Genomic DNA, 27,476 nt, shown 5'->3' on the forward strand with positions numbered 1-27,476 from the left:
CAAACCTATTGAAACTGTAATTCTCACTTTGAGCACTTCCAACGTGTTACCACTTTTGTTTTCTTTTATCAGCTTATCAATTTGGGTCCTGCATTCCAAATGTTGGAAGAAATAATCATTAACTGCTAGGTAACAGCAGATTTTCCAATTTAGAAAGCTAAATTGCACACATTGCAAAAGTATATGTATTTTGCTGCTTGAAATTTCATATTAAAATTTGCAGTAACAAAACACTTCCCAAGCTCTCAGGGCCTTCTGACGCTTTTACCTTCTAGTCTGCAATTTGAGGACAATTTGAAAAAGGGATGGGGAAAAAAATTAAAATAAAAAAACAAGCTTAAAGTGCTTAACCTGCTGCTGCCTCAGCTTAAGTATTTTTTGGCATGGAAGCTTCTGGTTCCTACTGAAATGCAGCCTAGTAATCCTGTGTTACTTTTCTTTTTTCCTCAACACATGATAGATGGCTAACCCTCACCTTACTGTTAACCAATGGTCATCTGTATGACCATTTTTGTCATACAGACAAAATTTACTCTCAAATTGGCTTTTCCCCACCTTTTCCACATCTATTTTTTTCTTTTTAAATAGCATGAACTAGCAGCAGAACACACAATATTTTAGTTATCTGAGCATGTAGTATTCCCAAACTATCCCAGCGACTGAAGTGCTCTCTGTTACCTCTATCTTTTAAAATTGGAGCCACTGTAGTCAATTGTGCAAATCTACAGTTAGTCTTTCATAAAAAGTGGATTTTTGACCCACTGAACTGCAACAGTTCTTCTGATCTCTGACAAGGCACCATACATGCATGCCAGCCTGATACTGGTGTGCGTCTGTATTCACTTCCTTAGAAAATACTTCTCTTAAGTCATTTTAAAAGTTTCAAAAATCAGGGTGTTCCTTTTGATAAATGCAAACTGATAATTTAAAGAAGTGCCACTAAGGTCCACATATATCAAAAAATGGATGCCTTCACAATGGTTTTTCACCTCAATGTTACATACTGACATCTGGCACACACCACTGGAAAGCAAAAGCAACAAATGCTGTTGGGCTGCCCTCTTAAAATGAATTGGTTGACTCAGCACATCTCCAGGCAGAAAAGGGATTGTAGCATGACAACCCCAATAGGGTGCCCTCAGAGGCAGTCCCAGCAGAGGAGAGAAGCAGGAGGCTGCCTGCAGTCCCTCACCACCAGTGGCTGCTTTCTGTTCATATGTGAACCACATCCATTCTGTGGCTGGAAGCAGCAGCAAAGGCTGTACAGCACCGGTTGTACACAGACGTGAGATCAGAGAACATCACTGCTAACCAAATGTCCTTTTGTTGTCGTGGGTAGAGTTTAAAGATGACAATAATCAAGAAATCCCCAGAAGCCCCCAGAAAACACTGAAATCCAGTGTGATTCCTAACCATAACTTCAGCATGCTCTCCCTTTTGTGAGAGAGGCCTTACCTACAGAAGAAAGTTCACTTTGTTGTACCTTCACTGCCCTAGCTGAACTTTGAAACAAGGACAGAGCAGACTTACAGGCTAATTTTATATCAGTGAAACATTATCACAAGAACATGCTTGTGTCTTTGTAATTTTTTTGGATCAAAAGATCCATGATATTCTTCAAGTTTTATCCTTCTCCTGAACATGTTCTCACTCTTTTCTACTCTTACCTTTCCCCAGCTTGGGTTGTTTGTGCTCTTGTCAAGTCTAAAAATTACAAATTCACTTCCTCATGACTTATCCATACACCACCCAATCCAGTTTGGCCCTGACTTTTAATTTTGATACCTGAGCACTTCTGCTGCCTCTGCTAACCAGGATCTTTCCAAGAGTACCATCACTCTCAGTGGCTAAGACTGCTTGTCTGCATCTTCTGTCCTCCTTGGATGTAAGGGGAAATAAGATGAAGTTATACGTGGAGTATTACAAAACTGGCTTACAGAAAAGGTTTTCAACATTTTTCCAATATGCCATCCCTTTAAAATATTTTTACTTGAGCTGTGGACAACCATAATTTCAGTTTACTGGCATCAGTCTTACATACCTTTATTACTTTTTCTGGTCTCCTTCGAAGTGAGCAACAAACTGCAAGACCACAGGTTTGGAAAGCACTAGGCCCCATGAGGGAATAAAAACTAAATTTACCCTTTTTGCCCTGAAGATAAATATTAAAAACAAAACAAATACAGATCACTTCCACCAAGGTAAAAAACATAACCTGACTAACTAAAATAAAATACCCGTCATATTTTCCCCAGCTAAGATAGTCAGAGGTTGATGCACACAGCATGCATGAAGAGGCTGAAGCTATGGGGTTTTCTCAGCCTGGAGAAAGGTGGACTAAAGGAGGACCTGAGTGCTGTCTACAACCATCCTGCTGGAGGGTGAAAGGAAGATGGAGATGTGCAAGGACAAAAGGCAATGGATGCAATCAGGAACATGGGCAATCCCAACTAGGCACCCAGAACCTATTTGTCACAAAAAGTGACAAGCACTTGCTCATAGAGGCTACAGAGTCTCCATCCTCAGAGGTATTTAAAACATTAATAGGATGTTACCCCGGAGCAACCTGGTCTTGATGGCCAAGCCAGGTTTTGAGCCAGATGGATGCCACAGTCCCTTCCAGCCTAAAGTGTTTGATGATTCTATGATCAATCCCTGGGTTTTGGTAATGAGCAAGAAATATGTTCAGCTTTCAGCTTAATGTTTTTCAGTGGGATTTTTTTTAAAAAAAAAAAACAAGCAAAATAACCAAAACTAACAACAAAGTACAAACCAAAACACCAAATTTCAATTCAGGATTTTTCAGAAAACTCAGCTGTGAAAAAGGATGGAGTATACAAAATGACTGATTGACTTTGTGACTAAACAGACTTTGTTTTACTTAGGATGACTTAATGAAAATCTGTTAGTTAAAAGAAAAAATAAAACAAGAAAAACTTGCCAAGCTGACACACATCTAGAAATTAAATTCTCTGAAAACAGTATCAAGAAGACTTCAAAAATTGTTCTGAAAAAAAAAGAATTTACTACCAGCTTGCTTTATATCCTCTCTTAATTAAAACTGGCCATTATTTGTGCAAAACCCAGTACAAACAACAAAAATATCAGAGCCTAAGCAAATCTCCATTTGCAGTGTTGCCATCTGGATCATCATGTCAAGGCAATTGTCACTTATAAACAAACAATTGTTTCACTGTGTAGGTAAAACCTAACACGTCACAAGCTATAATTGGCTTCTAATCAATTTGAATCAACAATGGAACTTTCACTGAGAAATACTGAATATTGGAATTTATCAAGTGACTAAAGCTTATAACTTCAACAGTTTCTTTTGATAGTTCAGATTTAGGTTTTCCTTGCTTTTCATGATATTGAGTGTACCACGTTGGGAATCACTAAGCTAGCTGTTTGCAGAAGAAAAAAATAAAAAGAATTACAGGTCCCAGAGGAAGTGCCAAGTCACATGGGGCAAGATATAAAATAAATAATCCTCTGTAATAAAAGCAAGTTAGCTCACACAGTCTGAACCTAAGCTTTGGCCAGGAAAACAATTGTGAGACTCCTGTAATAATTATTTGTATACTGAAAAAGTATCGGAGCATTATCATAAGAGGAAAAACTCTGAAGCTCATTACAATAAGTGTCTAGCTATTTAAACTTCTCCTAAGAGCTGTATGCTTTTAGAAAGTTTACTAACAAGTATTCAGGCAGCTCAAGCATCAGATAAGCAAACAGGAGTGCCTAGTAAGACATATCCTTAATTAACGTGTTTATCTATGTAAGAACTGTACCATTATTTTGGACTTGATATTGAGAGCCTTTTCCATCCAAAATGATTCTGTGATTCTATAATTAATAAGAGAAACAAAGACCCATGATAGCTGCTGTCTACATGTACATTAAGTTTTGTTTTGAGACAAAAGCAGAATACATTGCTCATTCCTGCAGCTGTTACATCAAAAAAGCAACAATTCCAGTTTTGGGTACCCCATTCTCTTGACATTTTTGCTGAGTTTAAGGTGTTCAGGGTTTTTTCAGTTTTTTAAAAAGTAAAGGACTGACTTATTTTACATCATGCTCATATTTAGCAAAATGGCACAGCATTCATTTTGAACAGCTTCATGTTGAATCAGAGGACATCTTAAAAAATGCCCCAGAGCCAAGAAAACACACACTACACCACAAGTATGTTTCATTAAGTATGAGAACAAGAATTTCTGTCCAGTGGGAAATTCTACTTTAAAACAAATGAAAACTAAAATCTTCAAAGCCAGGTTTAGTGCTGGCTGGCAGCACAGACTTGGGCTATCCCATCTCTTTTTGTGCCTCTCCTTTCTCTGAGAGCAAAACCAACATGGACAATACTTATTTTGCCATTTACTAGGGCACTAAGAACTGTTATAAGAAAAAGAAAGTTCCAGTCCCTGGATATCAGTGCTGTGTTTTTCTCAGCTCAAAAGTGTTAGTTCCCATCATTTCATTTCTCCACCCGAAATTAGAGATGAAGGTTAAGACGACTTAGTTATTAAACACTGACATTTTTACCCAACCATCTCGCCTTTTTTTAAATGCCATCTAGTAAAGAATTTCAAAGGGCTCTGCTTCTTTAATGAGGCATTAAAATACAGTCATACAACAAAAAAGCAACTCTACTAAGTCTCTTAAACCCCTGGACTTACATTATCAGCTTTTATGTGCCTGTCAACACTCAACAGTAAGAAGCAATGGTTTGCTCTTTGCCTTGAATTTAAAAGCCAGCTAAACTTCCTCCCACTTTCCTGCTGAGAGCTTTAACTCCTTGCAAACTGTCAAAGCTTTGACACTTCAGCAGCAGATAAATCTATGACACGATGCAATGGCCAGGTGTAGTCTGAGGCAGCCACTGGCCACTAATTTATTAGTGGCCATTTCATTCACCTCGAAAAGCAATAAACTAGAAATACTCCCCTCCCACCCACCCCCCTCATATGCATACTGCTTGTGGATCAGCCCTTTTAAATAGATGCAAGCTCTGTCAAAGAACTGGGTACAGTTAACTTGTAACCTGAAAGAAATGAAAAAATTAAAATTGTAGAGATGCCAACATGTGGCTAAAATGCAAAGGTATTTTCAACCCAGAAGCTAAAGAAGGAGAGCAGAATTTTTCAAGAACAGTATGTGTGAAGTATTAGATACTGAAACTTCCTTAACCAGGACATTTCTCTAAATATCCACAGCTTGGATACAGCATTCAGTGTGAAAGCTCACTGACACAAAGCCCATTATTAATTTGTTTTACAAAGGCGCCGAGCTAGAGGCATCTGTCAGAAAGTAAGATTTGGAAGATTTGCTTAGTAGAAAATGTGAAGTTCACAGCTGGGAAGCCCTGTATCCTTTTGGTATATGCTAAAATACCACTATCTCAGTATCCAGAAAAACAATGACTGCACAGATAAGCCATACTACTTCTTTACAACAATAAAATGAGATAGACTTATAATAAGATTCTTGAGATACTACACTTAACAGCAGTATAGTGAAAAATGATCCTTTCCCTTTCTTCTGTTCCTTTCACACTGTAATTCCACAGTATACAAACCCCCTATTTAAGTCTCCTAACTTTGATAAGGACTTGATCTGACTCTCATTCAAGTCAGTGGAAAAAGATCTTATAATTAACCTCAAAGATGCATGACTGAGGCATTGAGTGGCAAAGCTACTGATAGTATTGTAATTATTAGTAGAAAATATTAGAGGGGGTTAATAATGGGGGGAAACTTTTTTTCCTTATGATGGAAAATAGGTTTATCTAAAGGTCAACCATTTCTGCTGAGAATGCACAACACTGAGACCACTCTCACATCCTCCCCACTTTGGGCTGTGTTGATAATCACAGAAGTCACAAATGCATTTATGCTTTCAGAGGGGGGAGAGGAAGGAACTAAAGAAAAGTTATCTTGAGGTTCTGCCAATGTTGGCATGTCTCCTCTTTCAAATACCTTACACACAGCCTGGCAGAAGAGTTTCTCTCATCACCAGAAGGACATCAATGGCCTTCAAATGTCAGACAAATCCCTTGAGACTCACCGTGTCAAACCCCAAGGCAGGTATTTGCCAGCAGGAAAAATACAAACAAGAATGCCAAGAGTTAAAAAGTTAAGTCAGACTGATTCAGTATTCAGATCAAACAACTGCAGTTCTTCCTAGATTATTAACAAGCGCTCCAAGCAACCAGGGGCTCTGACAAAGACAAGAACCTGCACATCACAGGCATTCCAGGAACCCCATTTTTTCTGTGCTGAAACAAAACCTCTGCAAAATATGCATGCCCTCCTGAGTTAAAAGCATGCCTTCTCTCGGCGTCTCTCTGTCCATACACATGCTCAAGACTGGTAGGCACAAAATACTTCCTTCATCAAGGTTATGATCAGCAGAACTTTTTCCTGAAATTCTTTCAAATCTTTTAGCATCTCTAGTAATATCTAAAAAGCTGTTTTAGCAAGTAATATTACACACACGAAGCACATCTTTCACAGCCTCAACAGACAACCAAAATAATTAAAAGAAACAAAAAACCAACCAAGCAAAAAAACCCCAACAGACAGAAGAAGAGACAGCAAGTCTTCCCACCAGCCTCAACTTCAAATAGAGATTTTTGGAGATGGTAGAAGGAATGCAATGATGCTTCATGCATTGGTAAGAGGCTCCTGCCAGTTCAAGTGGAATTTCAAGGTGCCAGTTCAAGGGATTTTTAACTGAGAATGAAACATGTGGGGAATACTAGAAAAAGACAAAGGACGTGTGAACCATACATTTCAGAAAGACAAAGATCCAGTGTCATCCAACTTTCCTTCCACTTAAAACTGTTAAGCAACCAATTAATAGAAACTGAGATATACAGTTAACCATTGCCAAATGTAGCATTCAGATACAGCATTTTTATCCAGTGTAGGTATTTAGGGCAAAAAAACCCAAAACATACTTGCTGAAGTTCTAGCTCAATGTCTGAAGCTATTCAAAACCACCATTTCTACCTTTTTCTTCCAGACAGAATAGCCCTTACATTAGTCCTGCAGATACCAAAAGCTGTCTCCCCAGAATATAGAAATGAACAGTCCCCATAATCAAGTTTTAAACTGTCCTGAGTATTTCCCATATTGTCAATGCAAACACCACACCTCCAATAAAGAGCTGAATTTTCAGAGAGGTGGAAGGTGGCAGGGTGGTTAATAATGGATTTATTACTGTAAAATCTCACAGAAAAAAAAAAGCTTTAAGCCTTAAGAGGAAGCTAGCTTGAAATATTGCCAATTTAAACAAAAAATAATTCACAGTAATTTCAGACTCAACATTCACCCAAGTCTTCTGGCAACTTCCTTGCGGTTTTACAGTCATTTCCTATAGTCACCTTTCACTGCTGTTGATGACCTGCACAGGCATGTTGGGGAACAGAAAGAGAGAAGTGACCAGTTCTCCAGAGAAATCATGAAGATCACCATGACTTTGACCTCATGTTGTGCACATGTAAAGGATTAAAAAACCTCAGCCAGAACGTTGCTTGGCACTAGTGCAGTTTTGCTAGCAATCACTGTGTTTCCTATCATAACAGATGGTGAATGTTTAACTTAAGTAGGGATTTTTAAATTAAGAGTGTACATTTAAGAACAATCTTACCAAAAGTAACTTCTCCTTTGCCAGTCTTGTCAAACAGCTGAAAGGCTACTATGAACAATGCATCTGGAGCACACAGGACTGATTCAAATGCCACAAATTCTTGAAAGGATATCAACCTAAGGGATGAAGGAAAAAGCAGGAGCTATGAAACTATTTGCTTGCAGAAAACTGAAATATAAAATAGATTATACAAACGAAATAACATCATGACCAAAATGTGTACAAAACTTTATCAATAGGGATTGAAATTTATCCTAACATGCCTTATCACCAACACTGTCAGGAGGCTTTCATATTGCTAGATGGAAATGACTATTCCTCTCACGAAGCCACAACAGAACATAAGATAAGCAAGGCACTCTCTGTGGCTACTCACCTCAGCTTTAGTGTCTGACTGAACTGCCCTCTGGGGGAGCCTATCTCCCTCCACAGCCAAGACAGAGCCAAAAAATATATGGGTAGCTTCCCTCAAGACTCAGTACTTAAGGATTTTGGAAAGCAAATACATGCAAGACCTACATACTGCCACAGTCACTTCAGAAGGAACTGATCAGAAAGTTTTATCTCTTTGCTAGCAACTCATTAGTCATCTATAGAAGCCCTCCAGTCCTGCGTGTTGAGTCACAAATTTCAAGCAGTAGTCTGCATGTTCTTCCTCAGCCCTAGAGCAGATTATTCAAATTCATCATTATGGCCAAGTTCCCAATACGTGAGCAATAGTAACAGAGCCCAGATAAAAGCAGAGGTGCTCTTCCTTAAGTTAGTTAATAAGCAGAAATACATAATTAGACAACTTGGCATTGTTTCCAGCAGTAGCTTTGATACAGCAAAAAAACCTTGAGCAGTTCCAATTTCCCTGGGTTACACCCAAGAGTTCAAATGGAGATCAAACTCCTATTCTCAAAGAGGCAAAGGCCAACCATTCTTTTGTTTTGCTACTTCTTTAATGTCTAGGTTGTACAGCTTAAAATCATCTTCAAATGTGTGGCTGCAGGGCCTGCTGGCACTCCGGGAGGTTTAAGATTGCCCTCTCTCAAGGCTGCTTTCTGTCAGCATAGCAAGAGTGTACCTTTAATGGGTTCACATGGCTGTGGCTGGGGAACAAAGATTTATTTCTGGGAAGCACAGAATTCAGTGTAACAAATTTCAAGAAACACACACGAAGACAATTTTTTTTTTTTTTTTATTAGGAACTAACTGTATCCTTAGGACTTTGACTCAAAATGACATTGCAGCTGGTTCAACGAAAACTTCCATTCACTGTGCAATAGCAAAGAACAAGGAGTTTGAATAAGTTGGAAAAGACAGTCAGTCCACCAAGTTATTGCGTCCCATGACTTTAGAGAAATTTCCAGTCACTCTGTCTTAAGGGAATTAATTTCAAGTCACATAGAAGTCTGCTTGCTGCACGTCAACAGCCAAACATCCACAGGGTAAGAGAAGCAGAGTTCCATGAAGAACACGAAAACATGAGAGGATGAACAGAAGAGGAGATTACAAAAAAGCACAGCACAAAGCGAAGGCCAAAACACTGTTCTGATTTACCTTCCTCTATAGATATGCACCAGATAAAATTAAAAGAAAGCATATGTAGAGTAAGGAAGAGTATAACAAGTAATTAGCTCTGGGAACTTGGCATGATGTGTTATTATGTAGTGTGAGAAATACATAAAAAAACTCCTCAGGTATTCTTAATATTAAACTCACAACTGATGATGGCAGTAAACATATAAGCATGCCTTAAGCTTTACTGCAAAGAAGCCAATGACTTGCTACATATGCACACGTTAGCACATGAGCAGGCCATTGAGTAATTTAAACTCCTTCAGAGCTTCCAGTATGCCCCAACGTTGGAGAGAGAATACAGATGCTGTCTTTAAATAGAATACTTCCATCTGTCCTACTTCAAAAAAACCAAAAAAAAAAAAAAAAAAGCATGCAGTATTTCAATAAATCTAAACTAATATATCACAAGCTACTTAGTTTTGCATTAATGCATATTTATTATTACTATGTGACACATAAAAGCTCATTATCCACTGTTACTGGTTAAATACCCAAAAACTTCCAGTATGGCAAACACATATAAAGCACTGAATTCTTCTGTCCCAACACTTATAAAGCCCACATACAGAAAGAAAAAAATAGACAGCAGCCAACAAGACTCTAGAACATGTTTAGACTTAAAAATGTAAAATATCTGCCAACACCATTTTGATAAAGCCACTTTCTGTGTGAACCAACAGCCAGAGTATGTCCTTACCAATAGATCCCAACACAAATGGTGATGAGGACACAGAAAATAAATATAGCACCTATCTCAGCAGAATCCTAGAAGTACTCTAAGAACATATTCTGTTATGAGGCTGAGATTTGATTAAAACTCTCTATATAAACACTGCTAGAAGGTTTTATACTAGTAGAAGCATTCTTTGTCAGCACTTGCAAATAATAAACCCCCTAATAAGTCAGAGATAGTTGCCTAAAATAACCCATATCCATTTTCAAAAACAATTACCCGCAGTACTAGGAAGACTAAAAGTGTACAAATTGTGTGGTTCTAGCCAGACTATTAAAGAAAAGACATTAATATCTGCTGTGCCAGCTGAATTCAAATTAACCCAATTTTTACATGTTAATTAAACCAGCTATTTTCTTCTTATTGTATTTTTGCTCCCTAAGTAGACCAGCCTGCTAGTGATTCCCAACAGATCTATTCTAACAACAATGACGTATTCATTTACTTCTATTATGACCATACAATACAGTAACTGAGCAGTAATTTTTCAGTCAATTACACATGTGATTCTTAATGCTTAAAGATGCTGAAATAATGTGTACTACATAGCCATATGCTCACTTCTCTATACTGCACAAGGGTAGTTGCCTGGGTAACACATTTTCTCTCCGGTTTAGCATCACTCTTTTGGGTTTAGCATAACCCTTCACTGAATATCATTAGGTGTCATTAAACAGCACATATTAACATGGACTTCAATATACTACTTAAGAGTTATTTCATCTAACTAAACAAGTGCTCATTTATGTTACAAAAGCAGAGAAAAGCCTAGTGATTTTAACAGTGCAAAGAGGGGAAGCTGAAACATTTACAGAATTTTACTTTGGTCTTGAAGATATCCTGCCCAGCTGGTCAAGGTCTTCCTTCACCTTCACATCTTCGTTAATGGTGCCAACACTGCACAGTTTATTGAGGAAGACTGAAAACCTGGTATTTTTAAAAAATCCACACACAAGAGCTACAGCCCAAACACAACTGGGGATGGTGCATCAAGACCATTATTTACTACTCTCTCCTTCCTTCCATGCTGCTTTTTTTGGTGCTCACACCCACGGCATCTGGGCACTGCACAGAGATGATGCACTCCTACCAGAGAAAGTCCACATGTAGCCATGCAAAGAAAAAAACAAAACCATTACCCACTGTAATAATACATACAAATGCAATGATGAAGAGGTTTCTTCAGAAATCAATGCACATGTTTTTACTGTATCAGCAATTTAAACATGATACCGTAATGGGACACAAATTGAAGCTACATCTATTATTTTATGCTGCAACCTAGGTAAACTAAGCATAGTGTAAATTGGTGCATTAGAGGATAAATTTATATCCAATAATGATGGAAAATGCTGGCATTTCCAAGTGTTATTTTTGAATAGTTTGTCCTTTCTAAAAATAAAAGCATACAGTAATTCTCAGTGAAGTGTTAGTTACTACAGTCCAAACACAGATGTGCAGTAGATACATATTTTGTTAGACAGATGTTTAAAGGCACAACAAAAGAATGAAAAACAATTTATTACAGTAGACAGGATGGAAAATGCCTGGCCTGTTGCTGATAGGCCTTGAGAAATCCACTGTGTTTTGGAGGAGCTTCTGATCCAGCTGAAGCCAAACGTAACATTTTTTTTTTCAGCTAAAATTAGGAACGTGAACCTTAAGGCTAAGTCAAGGCTCTTACTCCATTTCATAGAAAATACAATAAAACGCTTTTTAAAAAAATTTGTTATTGCTGATTTGAATGGCCATTTGAATGGCTTCTCTGGCTATGAGTAAGAAAAGCATTTTCTTTTCTTACAGGAAACTTTAATTGAGATGCCTCTTCAGGAGAACAGAAGGAAAGCCTACCTCCAAATAACCCTACGCCCTGACTTAAGATGGAGGCAAAACCTGTTCCCATGGCAACAGATATTCACTGAATGCCAGAGTCTACCTTAAGAGGTCTTGTACCACCAGCATCACCCTGTAGATACTCTCAAATCCCTAATCTCTGGCAAAGCAGAAATTTTATTACAGCTACATCAGAGACTTTGTCCACAGCAGCCACAGTGAGATGGAACATAAGAGTTACTCTTCTCTACACTTTGCACTCAGGACTTCTTCAGTTCTGCTGTAATCAACTCTTTGTCCATCTATTTGCTCGTGAGTCAGAAATTCTTCTGCTGCCTCCCTTTCATCTGTGGGACTTACCCATTTTAGAATGTCTCCTTCATTATACCTGGTACCTACAGCAACTTCTCACCGAAATCAGAAGTAGTTAAAAAACATTTGAAGAAGTGCTGGAAAGCAGACTGGTGATTCTGAGCCCAGAACGTTTTGGTGCAGAAGAGTCACGCTCACCAGTCACGAAGAGCAGATGCTTCCTCAGATCAAAACCAGGACCCAAGACAGTGGATAAATGTTTCTAGAAATATCATAGCAATATTTTCAAAACAGCACTACTTGAAGCCACTAACACTGTATCAAAATTAACTTGTCATTGCTCTTGCAAGTTACTTTCTACTTTTGTACTAGAAATAAAGCTGTATTATTGAGCAGCCTCTCATGACCTTAACATGAGCAAGTCTACACACTGGCCAGCTTAATAAAAATGAGCACTAACAACAGAAGTTCTGTACTTCATTTTAAAACTAGGAGTTCTGTACTGCTGGACTGGAAAGAATTCAATAGGAGAAAGACCAGTAGGTTTTATTGCTGTCCCAAGCAGATTTCATTCCAGGAACCAAAAATTAAGTGATCTTTGCTTCAGATGATCCCTCTGTGAATTATTTTATATACCACTAGAACAAGGTAAAAACACTTGGCCACGTGGCAAAAAAAATGCTAAAATGGATGTGAGAGAGAAAAGAATGCTACCCATTTTTTTCATTCTTTCACATATTAGTACAGCAGTTAGACAAGGAGATAGCCTTATAACCAGAAAAGCCCCTTCAAAGACATGTTAGAAACATGCAGTCCCCTGTGACTGCACAGTCTGAACTGCAGGAACAGTCCCTACCCACGTCAGAAAGTGGCAATTAGAAGCCTCAAAATCCTACAAGATTACACCAAGTTATGAGATCCCAACTTGTCAACAGGTTCACCTAGGCTACAGTCTTACATTTTGTTCTTTCTGACACCAGCTTCTGCTTGTGAGGGAGATCCAAATCACAAGGTATGGATTATACTCTCAATCTTCTTATTACAAAATGGATTTGAAGCCATGCAATTTGGAATGCCATTTCTGCAGGCATTGAACCAAGGGAAGAAATCTGAGAAACGTTAAATGCTTTCAGTCAAACACTATCTGAAGCCACCACTTGCTTGCTTCCATCATACCAATGTTACCAATATAACCTTTTACTGAATTCTTTTAGTGGGGGTAACAATCACCACATTAATTTTTCTGCAAGGTTTAAGGTGACCAGCTGCCAGATACTGGCAGAGGCTGGCTGAGCAGAAAAGAAAGCACAAAAACTACTGCAAAACTTCCCAGTTATTCATGCATCTGTTCCTAGGAAGCCTGCATTCTCTAGTCAAGCTTTATTTATTTCATATTTTACTCTTTGCAACCACAGATATGAGTCATGCCTGAAGTTTTCTGGTTTCTAAAAATGCCACAACTACAGACTTTAAGTCCACAGCTAATTATTCTAAAGTTCCTCTAAAGATACTTTAAAGGCAGGGTTCAAAAAATGCATTCACATGGGTGAAAAAGACAGCTTGCCTGGGCAAGTACCAAAAGCAAAAGCTAGGATTTCATTTAAGAAAAGGGGAGGAAGATGGAGGGGTAGCTAATCTTGCCTATTGGCAAAGTCAGCCTTTCAAATGTAAACCATGTGCAACCAACTTCACTACTGTCTTTCCAAGATTGCAAAGTGGCTCCCTAAATACCTTAGCTGCTACTCCTCCCTCTTAAGGGAAAAAAGTGGCAAAAACCTTTTAACAGTGCTACAGCAAAACAAAGCAGAAGCACTTTTTTCTACAATCTCTTCCTACACCATCTGAAGTTATTTTGGATAGCTACTTGAATGTGCTTGTGACAAATACATAAAGTAAACAGAGACAGAAAGACTCGTGGAAGGAAAGGAAAGAGGGAGTTAAGGGAGTCAGCAATCTAACATGAAAGGTTCAGTGAATTAAAAATACATAGCAGACAGAAAATGGTTTGGTAAGCTAAATGGTACGTGCAGCCCAAAACATTATTTCTATAGTATCCACTGAAAAGATACTGCATTCTTTTGTGTATCTACAAGAAAAAAAAAAAGGCAAAAACCCAAAAATAAACTCCACTAAACTCCATATTTCAGGGATCAGTTTGTTTTGAAAGGATGGTTTTGTATTTTTTAAATTAACAACATAAAAAGGGAAAAAAAAAAAAAACAACAACCCACAAAAAACACTTACCCATCTTTTGTCTGATCCACCACACCTGCAAGGAGTTGTACAGTGTTTGCATTAGGCAAATCATCTCCAGTTATCTTCAAGTACCGTGTGACAAAGTCATTTGGAGACATGAAGAATTCGCCATTCTTCTCCACACTTGCATACTGTTAAATGAATACAGTATTTAGTGCATTTAGTGATCAAATACATCATTTCCCAGGTATTTATCACCACTCCCCATAGTTTCCAGTCAGGACCAGGTTTATGTTACAGCCCATGAGACAGTTTGGCTCTGAAGAACCCACAGCCTACACCCAAACATGAGAGAGTAAGTGAGGAGTTACTCAAGCAGCTGGAAGATGACTCCCCAGCTGGAATAGGGGCAGATATACAATTATTTGTTTACCATGTCAACAATTTCTCTGTGATAGTCTATAAAGAGTTAATACTCCAATACAGAATGGGTTTTTTTAGAGCTGAATAAGAAGCACATGTGCAAACATGTAGGTGGCACCTCCAGCCCACTGAAACTGTAACAGCAACAGGATACTCCAGCACACATTATTTATCTGAAATTACTCCTCTGAGATAGAAAGCTAGGTTACAGCTGAGAAATGACTTTTCAGTGCTACTGGAGTAGATGATCACACGGGAGTGTCCACCTGGGGGTGCTGTTCTGGAGGAACTCCACTGCAACACCTTTCAGCCACGGCTGGTTTATAAGTAAACCAGGACATATAAATACCGTTCCTTCATTAAACTGCTGAAAGAAGGCCAGAGAATAAGCATTTGTAGGAAAAAAAAAAAAAAAAAAAAAAAAAAGAAAGCAAGAACTTGGACACTTCAGCATGCTACAGAAACAAGAAAATGGGTCCAAGACCTTACCAAACCCTGCTGGTGTATGTTACTTCTCCTTTACAGAAGTTACTGGCATAGAACTCCAGAAAGATCACCTAACAGATCCAAGCATATATGCTTCTACTAGTAACATGTTACATGTCAAGGAAAAGGAACTTAAAATATTTCAAAGACAATACATATATAAATAAAATTGTCTTTGTTACCACCTTTACCCTGATCCCTCAGTCATCTCTCAAAGTGTAAAGTCCCCCTTCCTGTAGAATGATAAGCTTGAAATCAACCCTAAAAATGTTTCCCAAGGAAAGAAAAAGGATTAGGACAATCATTAATTAAACAATCAATTAGGAAAAGAAACCCCAGGCAACATTTGCAGAAGATGTGGTAGCTCTAAAGGAAACAGGTTTGTCTTGGGGTAAGAAACACACACCGAGAACTGAAAAGCAACTTAATTTCTTATTCTTTTTTAAGGTAAGGTAGAAAGATAAACTATTGTTGCAGCTCCCCATAGCGCACTATCCACGCTAAAGTAATAAATAAATTAGATGCCTATTGCTATTTTGTAGCTCACTTCAAAGACACGTTTTGTTTTACATTGCTATGGCTCTGCAAAGGGAAGGAAAATGGCCAGTTTTCATTCCGCAGAGCCACCCTGGTGCCTGCAGAGTACTGTTATACCTGCTGTAAGCATCTCACTCTCAGAGGGATGCCAAAATCTAGCAGTAAGTAGATTATTTTACTCTAGTCCTATATAAATACAGTCTGGCAGTACAGCAATATCTTCAAGAAACAGGGCTTCAGGAAAGCCAGCCCAAACAACAAATAACTTGCTTTGGCATCTATATGGGTTAGCATTTAAGGACTCATGTTTCAATAGGCACTGCTCATAATGCAAGCTTTCTGGCTGATACACTGCAAGGCATTTTCAATTGTATACTTTTATGAGAACTAGCAGATCAATTGATTTCAATGTAATCATTTGCAGGGAGACAGATTCTTTTAGCATCCCAGCCTCAAAAACTTTTAACACAGCTGCTATCGAGAAACAAATCAAATAAGTCAGACAGCCTATGCTTCTGTATTTCATTTTTTTTCTTCCAGGCTAACCCCCCGCTAGGGCACTCAATAACAGAAAACAGCACAAGGTTTCAGTGTCCCTCTGTTTCTTGTCACTGTGATTTACTCAAGTGTATTTGAAATCCACTCACGTACTCCATACTACGTATAGAAAATGACCTTGGAAAATGTCAGCTTGATCACTTTGACTAAAATCTAATCTCTTAGGGGTTATGGTAGAAGACTTAGACAAAGTAGAGTTACTCTTGGAGATTATCATAACAAAAAGAGAAAAACATTGATTCTATTGGTTTTGGAGGACAGGTATTTTAAAAAAATGCTCTCCAAACTGTATTTTTTCTCACTTTGGCAATTATACCCACAGAGATTTTGATATTATACAGTATTTAATGGCTTTTTGGTAACTTCTTTCCATACATTTTAGATAGTAAAGTATTAATCAGTTCAACTCCATTTTAAATAAGATTTGCAAAGATTTTACTGGGGTGCGGGGGGGGGGGTGATGATGTACTAAAAATGTTAAAAGTTGACTGTAATCAATACTACTTAAACTGATAGCCTCATATTTATTTCTACACAGTGGCTACCCTCTCTATGTAGAAATCATATTTTAAAATTCTTAACTGAAGCAGAAAGAATGGATGTCAAGGTATTTTAAAATCAAAGATGACACAATCTGCAGAAGCAACTGTATCAACCTCATCACTTACAATTGCCTGAAGCAGCGTAATTAACACTCTGCTTATTTGTAGAGCACAAAACAACATACTACATTCACTCATCCTTTTTCCTTCTCAGCAGGTAAGCAAAGTGACAACTTCTGTATTACAATGAACAAAACATTCAACTCATATTTCATTGCTCCACTTATTGAAACCCCTTCTTTAAGTGGAAGGGGAAGCAGAAAAGGATGAAGAAAAAGAAGCTGGAAGCAGTATTCAGTGTGCTCAACCATCACCCATGCAATCCACCAAAACTGAAAGCTGAGGGAGCTAGAATGTTCAGAAACACGAGAGGTTAAGACCCACAGGCAGGAAGGAAACTACTTCCACACAATTCTGAGCAAACCAACCAACCCCCTCACCACAACAGCACTGCTGCATCTTGCAGAAGGGATCACAATTCTCTCTACCACGTTCACTCCCTTCCTCAAGGATACCATCTTCCTGGGTCAGCAGCTTACTCCCTGTCTGCCTTTTTGGCTGCCTTTCTACTTCTCTTCAACCATTTGCCTCTGAAAATCTCATTATCCTGTTCTTTTTCAAGAGGTTTATTTCTCTCCTGACCAATTCAAGTTCCAGGAATGAATAAGTTAAATCTTGGCTTTCGCAACTGAAAATCTGTTATCTGAGCTATAAATACTGACAGTTTATGATAAAACTATAAATACTGGCAATATACATAGTGACACCTACACATAGTGTTTATAATTGCTCACAAGGGACAATGTAAAACATGACAAGAAATGCACAGAGGGCAGGGCATGATGCTGGAGAGAGGGAAGGTGGGAAGAACTTGGAAAGGTATGAGCTCTCTCAGGCACTCAATTTCTTCGTAGAAGGAATCAGATACAACAGCTCCTAGTAGCACTGCAGCTCCTACCTCACATATATTCTCCAGACCCAACCAATTTCTGTACTCATTTTAATATTACCCTACCAAACGAATACAGATATCGTACTACTAAATCCTAGTAAGGTTAGGAATATTTATTTAACTTCAGAACATGAATCAAAAAAACCCACCTCCCTGCAAAACACTAGAGAACACTTCTCTCAAGTATACGAACAACTACACCACCCATTTCATTACTTGAACATTTCTGTAACAGGCCAAGATAGAAAGAATTTTGGTTAAATGATAAATTCACAAGGTGATCTTAGGAACACCTCCACAAATAAAAAAAGGGAGGGAGGGAGGGAGGGAGGGAGGGAGGGAGGGAGGGAGGAAGGGAGGAAGGGAGGAAGGGAGGAAGGGAGGGAGGGAGGGAGGGAGGGAGGGAGGGAGGGAGGGAGGGAGGGAGGGAGGGAGGGAGGGAGGGAGGGAGGGAGGGAGGGAGGGAGGGAGGGAGGGAGGAAGGGAGGAAGGGAGGAAGGGAGGAAGGGAGGAAGGGAGGAAGGGAGGAAGGGAGGAAGGGAGGAAGGGAGGAAGGGAGGAAGGGAGGAAGGGAGGAAGGAAGGAAGGAAGGAAGGAAGGAAGGAAGGAAGGAAGGAAGGAAGGAAGGAAGGAAGGAAGGAAGGAAGGAAGGAAGGAAGGAAGGAAGGAAGGAAGGAAGGAAGGAAGGAAGGAAGGAAGGAAGGAAGGAAGGAAGGAAGGAAGGAAGGAAGGAAGGAAGGAAGGAAGGAAGGAAGGAAGGAAGGAAGGAAGGAAGGAAGGAAGGAAGGAAGGAAGGAAGGAAGGAAGGAAGGAAGGAAGGAAGGAAGGAAGGAAGGAAGGAAGGAAGGAAGGAAGGAAGGAAGGAAGGAAGGAAGGAAGGAAGGAAGGAAGGAAGGAAGGAAGGAAGTTTACCAATGGTCTAACAGCAAGGTGTCTACATGAACATTTTACCATGTGCAGGAACAATATCAAAACTCCCACTCCATTTTCTGAACAAAGCATTTTTTTCCTAAGATAGTAATACTTCTTCTGAGTCAATACAATAATCACTCAGAAATGTATCTGACTTCTTGCTGAGCATTGTTCAATTCTGATAATGGTATTTAAGTCTAACGTGGTAATAATACAGTGAATGATTAATGGTTGGAAAAACTATCAAGAGTTGTATGCTGCAATAAAGGAGCAAAAAATACAAAAAAATTTAAGCAGAAAGAGTAAAATATTTACTTTACACATACCTTCAAAAATATTGTTTTCAACTCAGCTGGATCAGCTCTCTTGGTTAGAGCCACCTACAAGTAAATACAATTACATTAATATGCATAATTTATACAAAAGATGTCAAAGTGTCATTTAAAAGGAAGAATTCGAACAACAGAACAAATAATGAAAATACATGTTCACCTCAAATTAGGTGCTGCTTTAACTGGCCATGCCTGTTTCACTCATTTTACATTTACATTAATTTATTCATCATTTTTGTTGTAACTGCTTCCCCTATGCAACCCTGCAATTCTTAAACAAGCACAAATTAACATAAAAATATTAAAGTATAAAATCTTTTCAACATACCTCCTGCTGGGATTTGGCATTATACCATCTTTACAATATAGATTTTTATACTTCCAGAATCTTTCATCTAAGGATTTCAGAGTACCATATGCAGACCCCAACTGATAGATGGCAAGAATAAAATACTCAGACTTACAAACATGTCCAAGAAATCAACTTCCTAAGAGACTGAATTGCAATGCAATTATTTGCTTTATTGGCACTTCTGCCTCCTAATTCCAATATTTTAAACTTACTTTGATTATGTAAATTCAGAAAGCACAGTACCTGGATTTTTCTGTAAATCAGACAACCAGTTACAACAACAGTTACAACTAAAATCTAAGTTACGTTTAACATCACAAATCCAAAACAAAGATCTTTCTTCTGAAACATTGACTTAAAAATATTCTATATCCACTATGAAGTAAGCCCATTGGCATTTTCCTCATACCATGCCATAGATTTGCTGCTTTTGGCAGCAAATGGTTTCAACCCCTCAGTCTGCACCTGCTAAAAAGTTTCCTGTTCTTTCTTCAGGACACTTTGATAACATCTTTCTTGGCAACATAACAACTGTCACCTGGTAAGCCAATTCAGCAAATCAGTCGATTTCTAATTAAAAAAATTACTTTACAAGCAAACCTGCATATTCAAAAAACTTGTGAAAACAACTTCGTAATGAGGAATAAATAGCCAAAAGAAAATCTTACACTTGCCTAAGAATTAAATATCACAGATTTTACCAACAGAACATGGCTACCCACTTTCTTGACTCTCCAGAGCAACTGGAGATTGTAAAATGCACTCTAAGTACATTTCTAGCAGCTTGTCTAAGTCTGTACAGCAGCATTATATCCTCACATCTCCTCCTCCAAACACATAATCTGTTTCAAGTTTCTCCTCTCTCTAAATGGATCATGGAAGGTTTTTTTAAAAGGGAAAAAAACACACCTGAAGTTATGATAGGACTCAACTGACTGTTGAGAGCTGGAGTCCCAGTTCTGTGTTTGCACACAAGCCTGTGTGGAAGCAGTTTGCAAAAAATCAAAGTGTAACTGTTAAGCTGGGAATCTAAAAAGAGCTACTGTCTAGAGTACCAGCTGTCCTAAATGTAACCACTGTGTAGTAATTAGAGATTTACTTTAACCTTATTTGTAAAAATCTGGTATTCTAGAGCAACGGGGAACTTTGTAGAAAGAAAAAACCCCACAACATTTCTCTACTGCTGCAATGAAGAATCTTGCCACTATACTGGCAAACAAAATACACTTCAAACACCTTATTAAAAATGAACCAGTATCACACTTATCTGCCTTGAAGTTTAAATTTTATTATGTCCTAGAAATCTCAGCCTAAAGAAATGGAATAAAGGAAAAGTACATTCTAGTAGCTGAAACTCCACTCGTTTTCCTTTGCTTTCACTGACACTAACCATCCTGAGAAACTTGGGAAATAAAATGTGCTCACAGCTGCCATTTTTCAGCCCTCTCTTTCGAGGGTGGGTGTGTGTGTGTGTGTATTTTGGTGTCTTTTTTAATAGCAAATATATTTCAAGCCATATCCTGACAGACAGGCTGAAGCTGCCCAGGTTAGTGAATGCAAAGAGGCACTGCAGCTTGGCAGCTCAGGCAGAACCTGCAGACCACAGTTTCCTGCAGTCTACTGCCATGTTCTATTTCCTGGCAAACAGGAGAGGAAAGGGATGGTTAACACTGTGTAATAGATTTGTCCATGTGTCACCCACTAATCTCCATTTTGAAAGGTCTATTTGATCCCAAGCAAGGAAAAGAGCAGCTATTGCATTATCAGAGGGACCGATGCTAATGCAGCCATTCCAGGACTAAAAGGAAAAGTATTTAATTCAGCCTTTCATCCATCCCCAGCTGTGGGCAAAGTTGAAGCTGCACAGACAAAAGAACTGAACCCAATGACAGGTGTAACTAGCAGATTCCCCTTCTGGAAAAGGTCAAAATCCACTTTCAATATCATTCTGAAAATTGTTCCTGTTTATGTTATCAGTGAAGATGGGTTAAGTAACCTGATACCAACAAAACTGTAAGTGAACAACAGGTAGCACACCTGATTAAAAGTGACCCACAGACACCAGCTGCTTCTCCTTCACTCAAATCCAGCGATATTTACTAACTTTCATATAACTGGGCTTAGGTGATGTGTTTTGTTCCTGGAAAGAATTCTCCATCTTACTTTATCTTTTCTCCATCCAGACAAAAAGAAGCCAAAGATAAAACCAGCTTTGTGCTGGTAGGCATGACATCTCTAGCTGTGTGAGGAGGCATTTGATAAAGCAGATCTGAGGGAAATAGTATTTGTTACTGCTCCTTACAAAGAGATGCTTTGTAGCACACACCAATAGATTAAATAAAAATACCAAACCAGGAACTTCTATTAAGTAAGGTTCAACGAAGAAAGCTCTCCAACATTCAGTTTTAAAAAAAAACAGAGAAAACAACTGTACAACAGTACAGAAATTCAAGTGCAGGATTTTAGCAAAGTCGGGACATGCTACAGAAAAGACTGGGATAACACACAGGAAATGTCAGCAGGGTTTTTCATTCCAAAGGTAGATACTTGAAAGTTTTAGGTAACATACGATGTGTGTATGTGCATTATATTGTTATGAACAGGCACAGGCAATGTAAGAATTGCATTTTTAAATACCTAATCCCTGCCACGAGCAGGGATGTTCAGCAAACGAGTTTACACAGAGAGCTCTTTAAGTGAGGGACAGTAACACATGGGTTGGTTTGCATGCTAGAGATGTTCACTTGCACTCCCCTGCACCTTGATCCTAATTTCAGCCTCTTTTCTCCAGCAAAGCTTTTCTCTCCTTTTTGACTTAGGCTCAATTTAAACTGATATGCATTATCCTTCTCGCCTCTACCCTCCACAACAAATGCAAACAGACTCTTCCCAGAAAAAATATAACTGTACAACAATGAATAAAATTCACTGGGAATCAAAGAAAATTTCCAATTAACTTTATTACTATATACATGAAGCAGAATGAACAGGTTTTCAGATGGAATGTGATATCAAAAGATACAAAAGGACTAATCAAGTAGTGAGTGTGTTTAACCCAGTAAAGAAGAGCAACAATATGGGTGAGCAAGAGAGAAAAAAGGCAATAAGAAAATCAGAATTAATGCCATTACAGCATTCGCTTAATGGTTAATATAAAATGTCTTCTCATCTTTCTAGTAAAGATCCTTAAGTAGCCACTGTTTGGCTAGAGTAGAAAGATGATGGGGACCCAGATATACTTGTGAATTGCTACAATATTTCAGAAAGTTTACCGGGTCAACAGGGAGTCTTAACCAAAGACAAAGAGATAAACATCTCTTATACTGTTTCTTCCTCACAGTTTAACCTGAATACAGCTCAGGTGTGAAGGAGAAAGTTGATGTTGATGAACGTATCACCTTTTACTTCATTATCTTAAAAACTCCTGACACAAAGCACAAATAAGATGCTGGAGAACAGCCCTTCTCCAAGCAGTCAACTGGAGCTGTGGCAGGACTGCCTTGTTCCCTGGTGAGCTCAGTCTGTTCAGTTCTAGAGGATACCATCTACAGGCACCTACAGAGAGAAGATGTTTAAATAAAGGCATAACAAGTGACCACAAGCACTAGTAGCTTCATGTTGAAACTGAGATTTTTGTTTTAAAGTTCTTCCATTCTTAAACATTCTTAAAGAATGCAATGTATTTAGCACCAATAAAAGACCTCAAAAGAAGATTGAAACCTTGTGTCTTCTAGAGGTATTCTTTAATTTCATCACAAGTTATTGAGTCCACCTGTAAGACCCAAACACATATGGCTCAGTTTATGTAAGAGGTCAGAACAGATCACCATAATATTTCCTTCTGCCTAAAAGTACACATATACACTCAAATGTGCAGCTCCAAAGGAGATTAAACCAGGGTTTGACTTAACATTCTTGTTTAAATGAGTGACTGGAATATTGGACACCAACTAAAGCACAGTTACCAGCCTAGTCTGAATTCAACCAGAAGTCTATTAATGCTGTTTAAGCATTATTCTAAAACAGCACTTCAGCTTGTGTTTTAATACAACTTGCTTACATAGATGAGAATCACCCTTCTTCCATACTTACACAAATGCTACCAAAACCATGCAACCATTCCTCTAACCTAGCAGCTCCCCTGGTCACTCTCCCTCATCACATGCAGCAGCATCAGTTACATCAGGTTCTGCACCAACATCCATGGCACTGCCTCCTGTTTCAGCTGCCTCAGTAACCATTTTTGTTAGCCTAACACCCTTCAGCATATTCTCACTTCTGCAAAAGCAATGCTGTTCCTTCTGCATGACAGAATCCAAGTAAAAGAACTTGACTGTGATCTACAGTAGATAACTAACCTTGCAGCATCACAGAAATGTGCAAGCAAGACATGGAGCAGCTTCCCAACCAGAGAACCAGGAGAGCTGGTGCAAAATGCATATCAAAAAGACCTTCTCCACAGGCTTCCCTAATGGTAAGCTGAGAATTTCTCCTAGGAAAACACAAGCAGATGATATTTGGCAGACCTATCTAAGGACTTAGGGTAGGAAGCACTGTAAGAGAAGATCTTAACTACTACGCAGATACTTCTATTACATTCAGTCTGATCAGTCTAAGCACAGCCAGGCTTGAGACAAAAACATTTATTTTCTAAAACCATTTCTTATTGGAGTCGAACACAAAAATTACATTTTGCAAATAAATTGCAATCCTAGACTAAGTAACAGTTACCGCATTCCTTTTTCTAGTAACACTCTGATAAGAAAAATAAACATTGGTAGCACAAATCAACAAAGTCTTAGATCCTACAGGCTGATTCAGTACGCAGAACTACAGAATAAACACTACTAAAACTAGACAGCTCTGCTGAGCCTATTCCCACCATGGTGAAGCAGAACAAAATTTGCTAGCTGACAGAGGCAGCAAATCCCAAGCAAATATACCTGCATCCATCTTCACAGCCTAAATGATTGGGTGCTTCTACCAACACGAGTCACAACCAAAAGATTCATAGCAAGAGATATGATTCTACACAAACAGGGAATTCTTGAGTGTCCTGCACTGTGTCTGACACCATGCAGTGCACACAGTGACCAAAGAAGTGGTGTCCCATACTCTGCCTAACACCTTCATAAATTACAAAACCAAGGCAGCAAACAATGGCAGGAATAGACACTCTGAACAATGTTACAAAAGGATTTTCCATTATTTCCTCTCCCAGATGTAAATGCAAAGAAAGTTATACCGGGATACAAAGTCACAGTGAGTGAGCAGAATCTTTTGCAGTGATAAACACAGACCTGATGCCCTCTGAAGAAAGCAAACCTGGACCAGTGTCATCCAGGGGTACCATAACAAAATGAGATGATGCTGTTAGATAACTACTTGTTCTGTGACAAGGAAAAAAAAATTTACACTGATGTGCAGTCAGTGCCTATAAACTTGTGGAAAGGTCTGTCTCAAGTTGTTGTTAGAGTAACTAATTATTTGTGACTTCATGCTTTTGAATGAGCAAGTAAATGAAATGTGACGGAGAAAAGTTCCTATACATTACATGTCTTGACTAATAACTGTGTGACAGGAATTATGTAGGAATAACTGACAAGTAAATGTATTTTGTTTCGGTGTTGTGTTTTCTTCTTTGAACACAGAAGTTCACTTTTCAAGATCCTATTTATAATCAAATCAATCTATTCAGCTCTATTCAAAATGCTACACCTCAGCAACTCAGAGAACCGGGAAAGGTGTGGGAGTGCGCATGAATTCCTGTGTCTGCATGGATCCGACTCTAAAACCTTAAAAAGAACAAAAGACAACTGAACAATGGAAATAGCATCATACACACAAAGCAAATTTATTAAAGGCTATAAATGATGAGACAAAAAGAAAATCTTAAGTCCTGTAGTATGAGGAACCCTTCCTCATACTTAACAAAAATGACAGAAGCATTTGAACACATGCTTGGGCAAAAAAAACTTAACTACTTGAGACAACCAGAAAAAAAATGTCCTATTTTTTCTTTTCTTTTTTGCCTGTACAGCACAGCACAGTGGAGTACAGGGTCATGGGGACATGCCCATGCTCTGTGAAAGATGAGAGAGACACAGTAACTATCCACCCTTCCCAGATAAACATGGTGGTCTGACTGTGGAATACCTGGACTTCCAAACAACAAAATATGTTTCCCTCTCCTTTAAAGATTTTTACCTCTCATCTCAAAACACATCTGCCAAAATATGAACCTGCAAACACTGTCTCTTTTGCCTGCAAGCAATGCTATCACCATCTGTCCAACTCCCATCATATGGTTTTCAGTCTACAATTACTAAATCATCTGCCTGAAGACGGGGCAATTCTGAAGTAAAGGCAGCTTAATTTCTTTTACAATTCTTATCTTTGGTGTTAATAATAAACAAATGTTTGGTGCTTAAATATAAGCAGATCACAGAGTTGCTATAGGCCACTGTCCTTCAGACACGTGGCCTTCATTATATTGAAGGACCTTAACAGAAAGCTGAAGCTACCAAACAGGGTACTTGGGAAGTTGCAGTTTCATGTGGGAATATCAAATAATCCAATGAACAACTAATTAGTCTGTGTACTGAAGTGACTGTAATACTAAAGGTGTACTTGCCAGTGACCTGCTGCAGCTCAGTCAAAATGGTTAAAGAATTGACAATAACTCTCCATAATTTGCAAAAGCTGTAAGATACCTGACAACAATGATTAAAAACTTCTCATTCCCTTAGAAGCTGTAGAAACATTTCCAGCATATTAATTGGAAACTATTCTGATTTTAGCTTGAATCATTTTGGTTTCTCATCTGTGAGTCTATTTTATTACATGTATTTGCATAAAGCAATAACTATTTCATTAAAACATTAAATTTACTTCTGCTGCATTTCTCAGAATATTTTTGTGATACCGTTTGATTGCAGTGGAAATAATGATGATGTAAAACTAGCATTTTAATTTAAAGATAGGAATATTAAAAAAAAAAAAAAAAAAGTCCTAAAATTACTTTCAGGCAGGCATCTTTAGCAGAGAGGAAAACAGAGCTGAGTAATTTCTTTTGCCAAGAAACTGATTTCCATTTTCTTTGGGGACACTGCAGTTAAGCTAAAATATAAAAATATCAGATTAACCAAACACAGAGCTGAGTTTAAGATACTAGAGAAACTATTCTTTCAATGTCTCATTAACCAGGAGGAATCCCATTTCATTCCTTGGAAACCTGGGTCGACAGCAACACCTTTCCAGCACAAAACAAATTCAGAGCAGTGCATCTGCTCCCCCACAGAATATGACCATGTAGTGGTCAGAATGCTGACAGTGTCAGAATGCTGACAGCGTAGTCCTCTTTTTGTCTTCAACTGTCAAAAAGGTAGTAAATCTCTCAAAATTTCTTCAGAAGAGCAGAACCAGCCCTTTGAAACCCAACGAAATCACATTTTGCCTCATGAACATGCTGGATGGTCAGTCAGTGGCTACTCCTCACAGCTTTCACAACCCTTGCCAGCCCAGAAGTCTTCACACAGTGAGCAGAAAAGCCAGATCTCACTCTAGTTTTCATTATGTATCCCTTTGTTTAATCAAACTGTGGGTCATGAACAACATAAAGCACCCCCCAGGTCTACACAAAAGAATTGTAGACACATACTGTGTATAAAACTTTCTAAAAACACTGAAGGAAAATTGTGTATTCGACAGGCTTTTCATACTTAGTTTGCTAAGCTGATTTTACACGGTTCAGTGCCCTCACTCTTCTCCCCTACCCATCCACAAGAAAAAAGGAAAAAGCTGGCCTATTATCCTTAAGATGTTCAATGGCACACAGAATAAGGAACAATTAAGCACTATTTTAACTATACAGAATTTGGGTTGAATGTTTACACACTTAAGAATAAGTATTCTGGTTTGGGCTGTTCTTAAAACTGAAGATACGGAATCTGTAAGTTACATGTAATGGAATATCAAAAGCAAATTGCAAGAGGATTACAGTCACTGTCATTTTATTTACTGTGAGAAG

General features: G+C 38.4%; 1 protein-coding gene across 7 annotated transcripts in view; it reads right to left on the reverse strand.

Annotated features, from left to right (window-relative positions):
* The window catches only part of SLC25A13 (solute carrier family 25 member 13), a 97,534-nt gene that overhangs the window by 56,952 nt on the left and 13,106 nt on the right, over positions 1–27,476 (reverse strand). For 6 of the 7 annotated variants that reach the window (XM_071735278.1, XM_071735279.1, XM_071735276.1 and 3 more), the window contains 3 exons: positions 19,090–19,143; positions 14,342–14,484; positions 7,654–7,769 (listed from right to left, as the gene is read on the reverse strand). In XM_071735278.1, coding sequence (XP_071591379.1) covers positions 7,654–7,769; positions 14,342–14,484; positions 19,090–19,143 — 313 coding nt within the window. Of the gene's footprint in view, positions 1–7,653; positions 7,770–14,341; positions 14,485–19,089; positions 19,144–27,476 lie in introns of those variants that run through there. The other variant, XM_071735281.1, reaches the window with a different exon arrangement.

Source organism: Heliangelus exortis, chromosome 2, assembly GCF_036169615.1.
Source record: "Heliangelus exortis chromosome 2, bHelExo1.hap1, whole genome shotgun sequence".
Lineage (NCBI taxonomy): Eukaryota > Metazoa > Chordata > Aves > Apodiformes > Trochilidae > Heliangelus > Heliangelus exortis.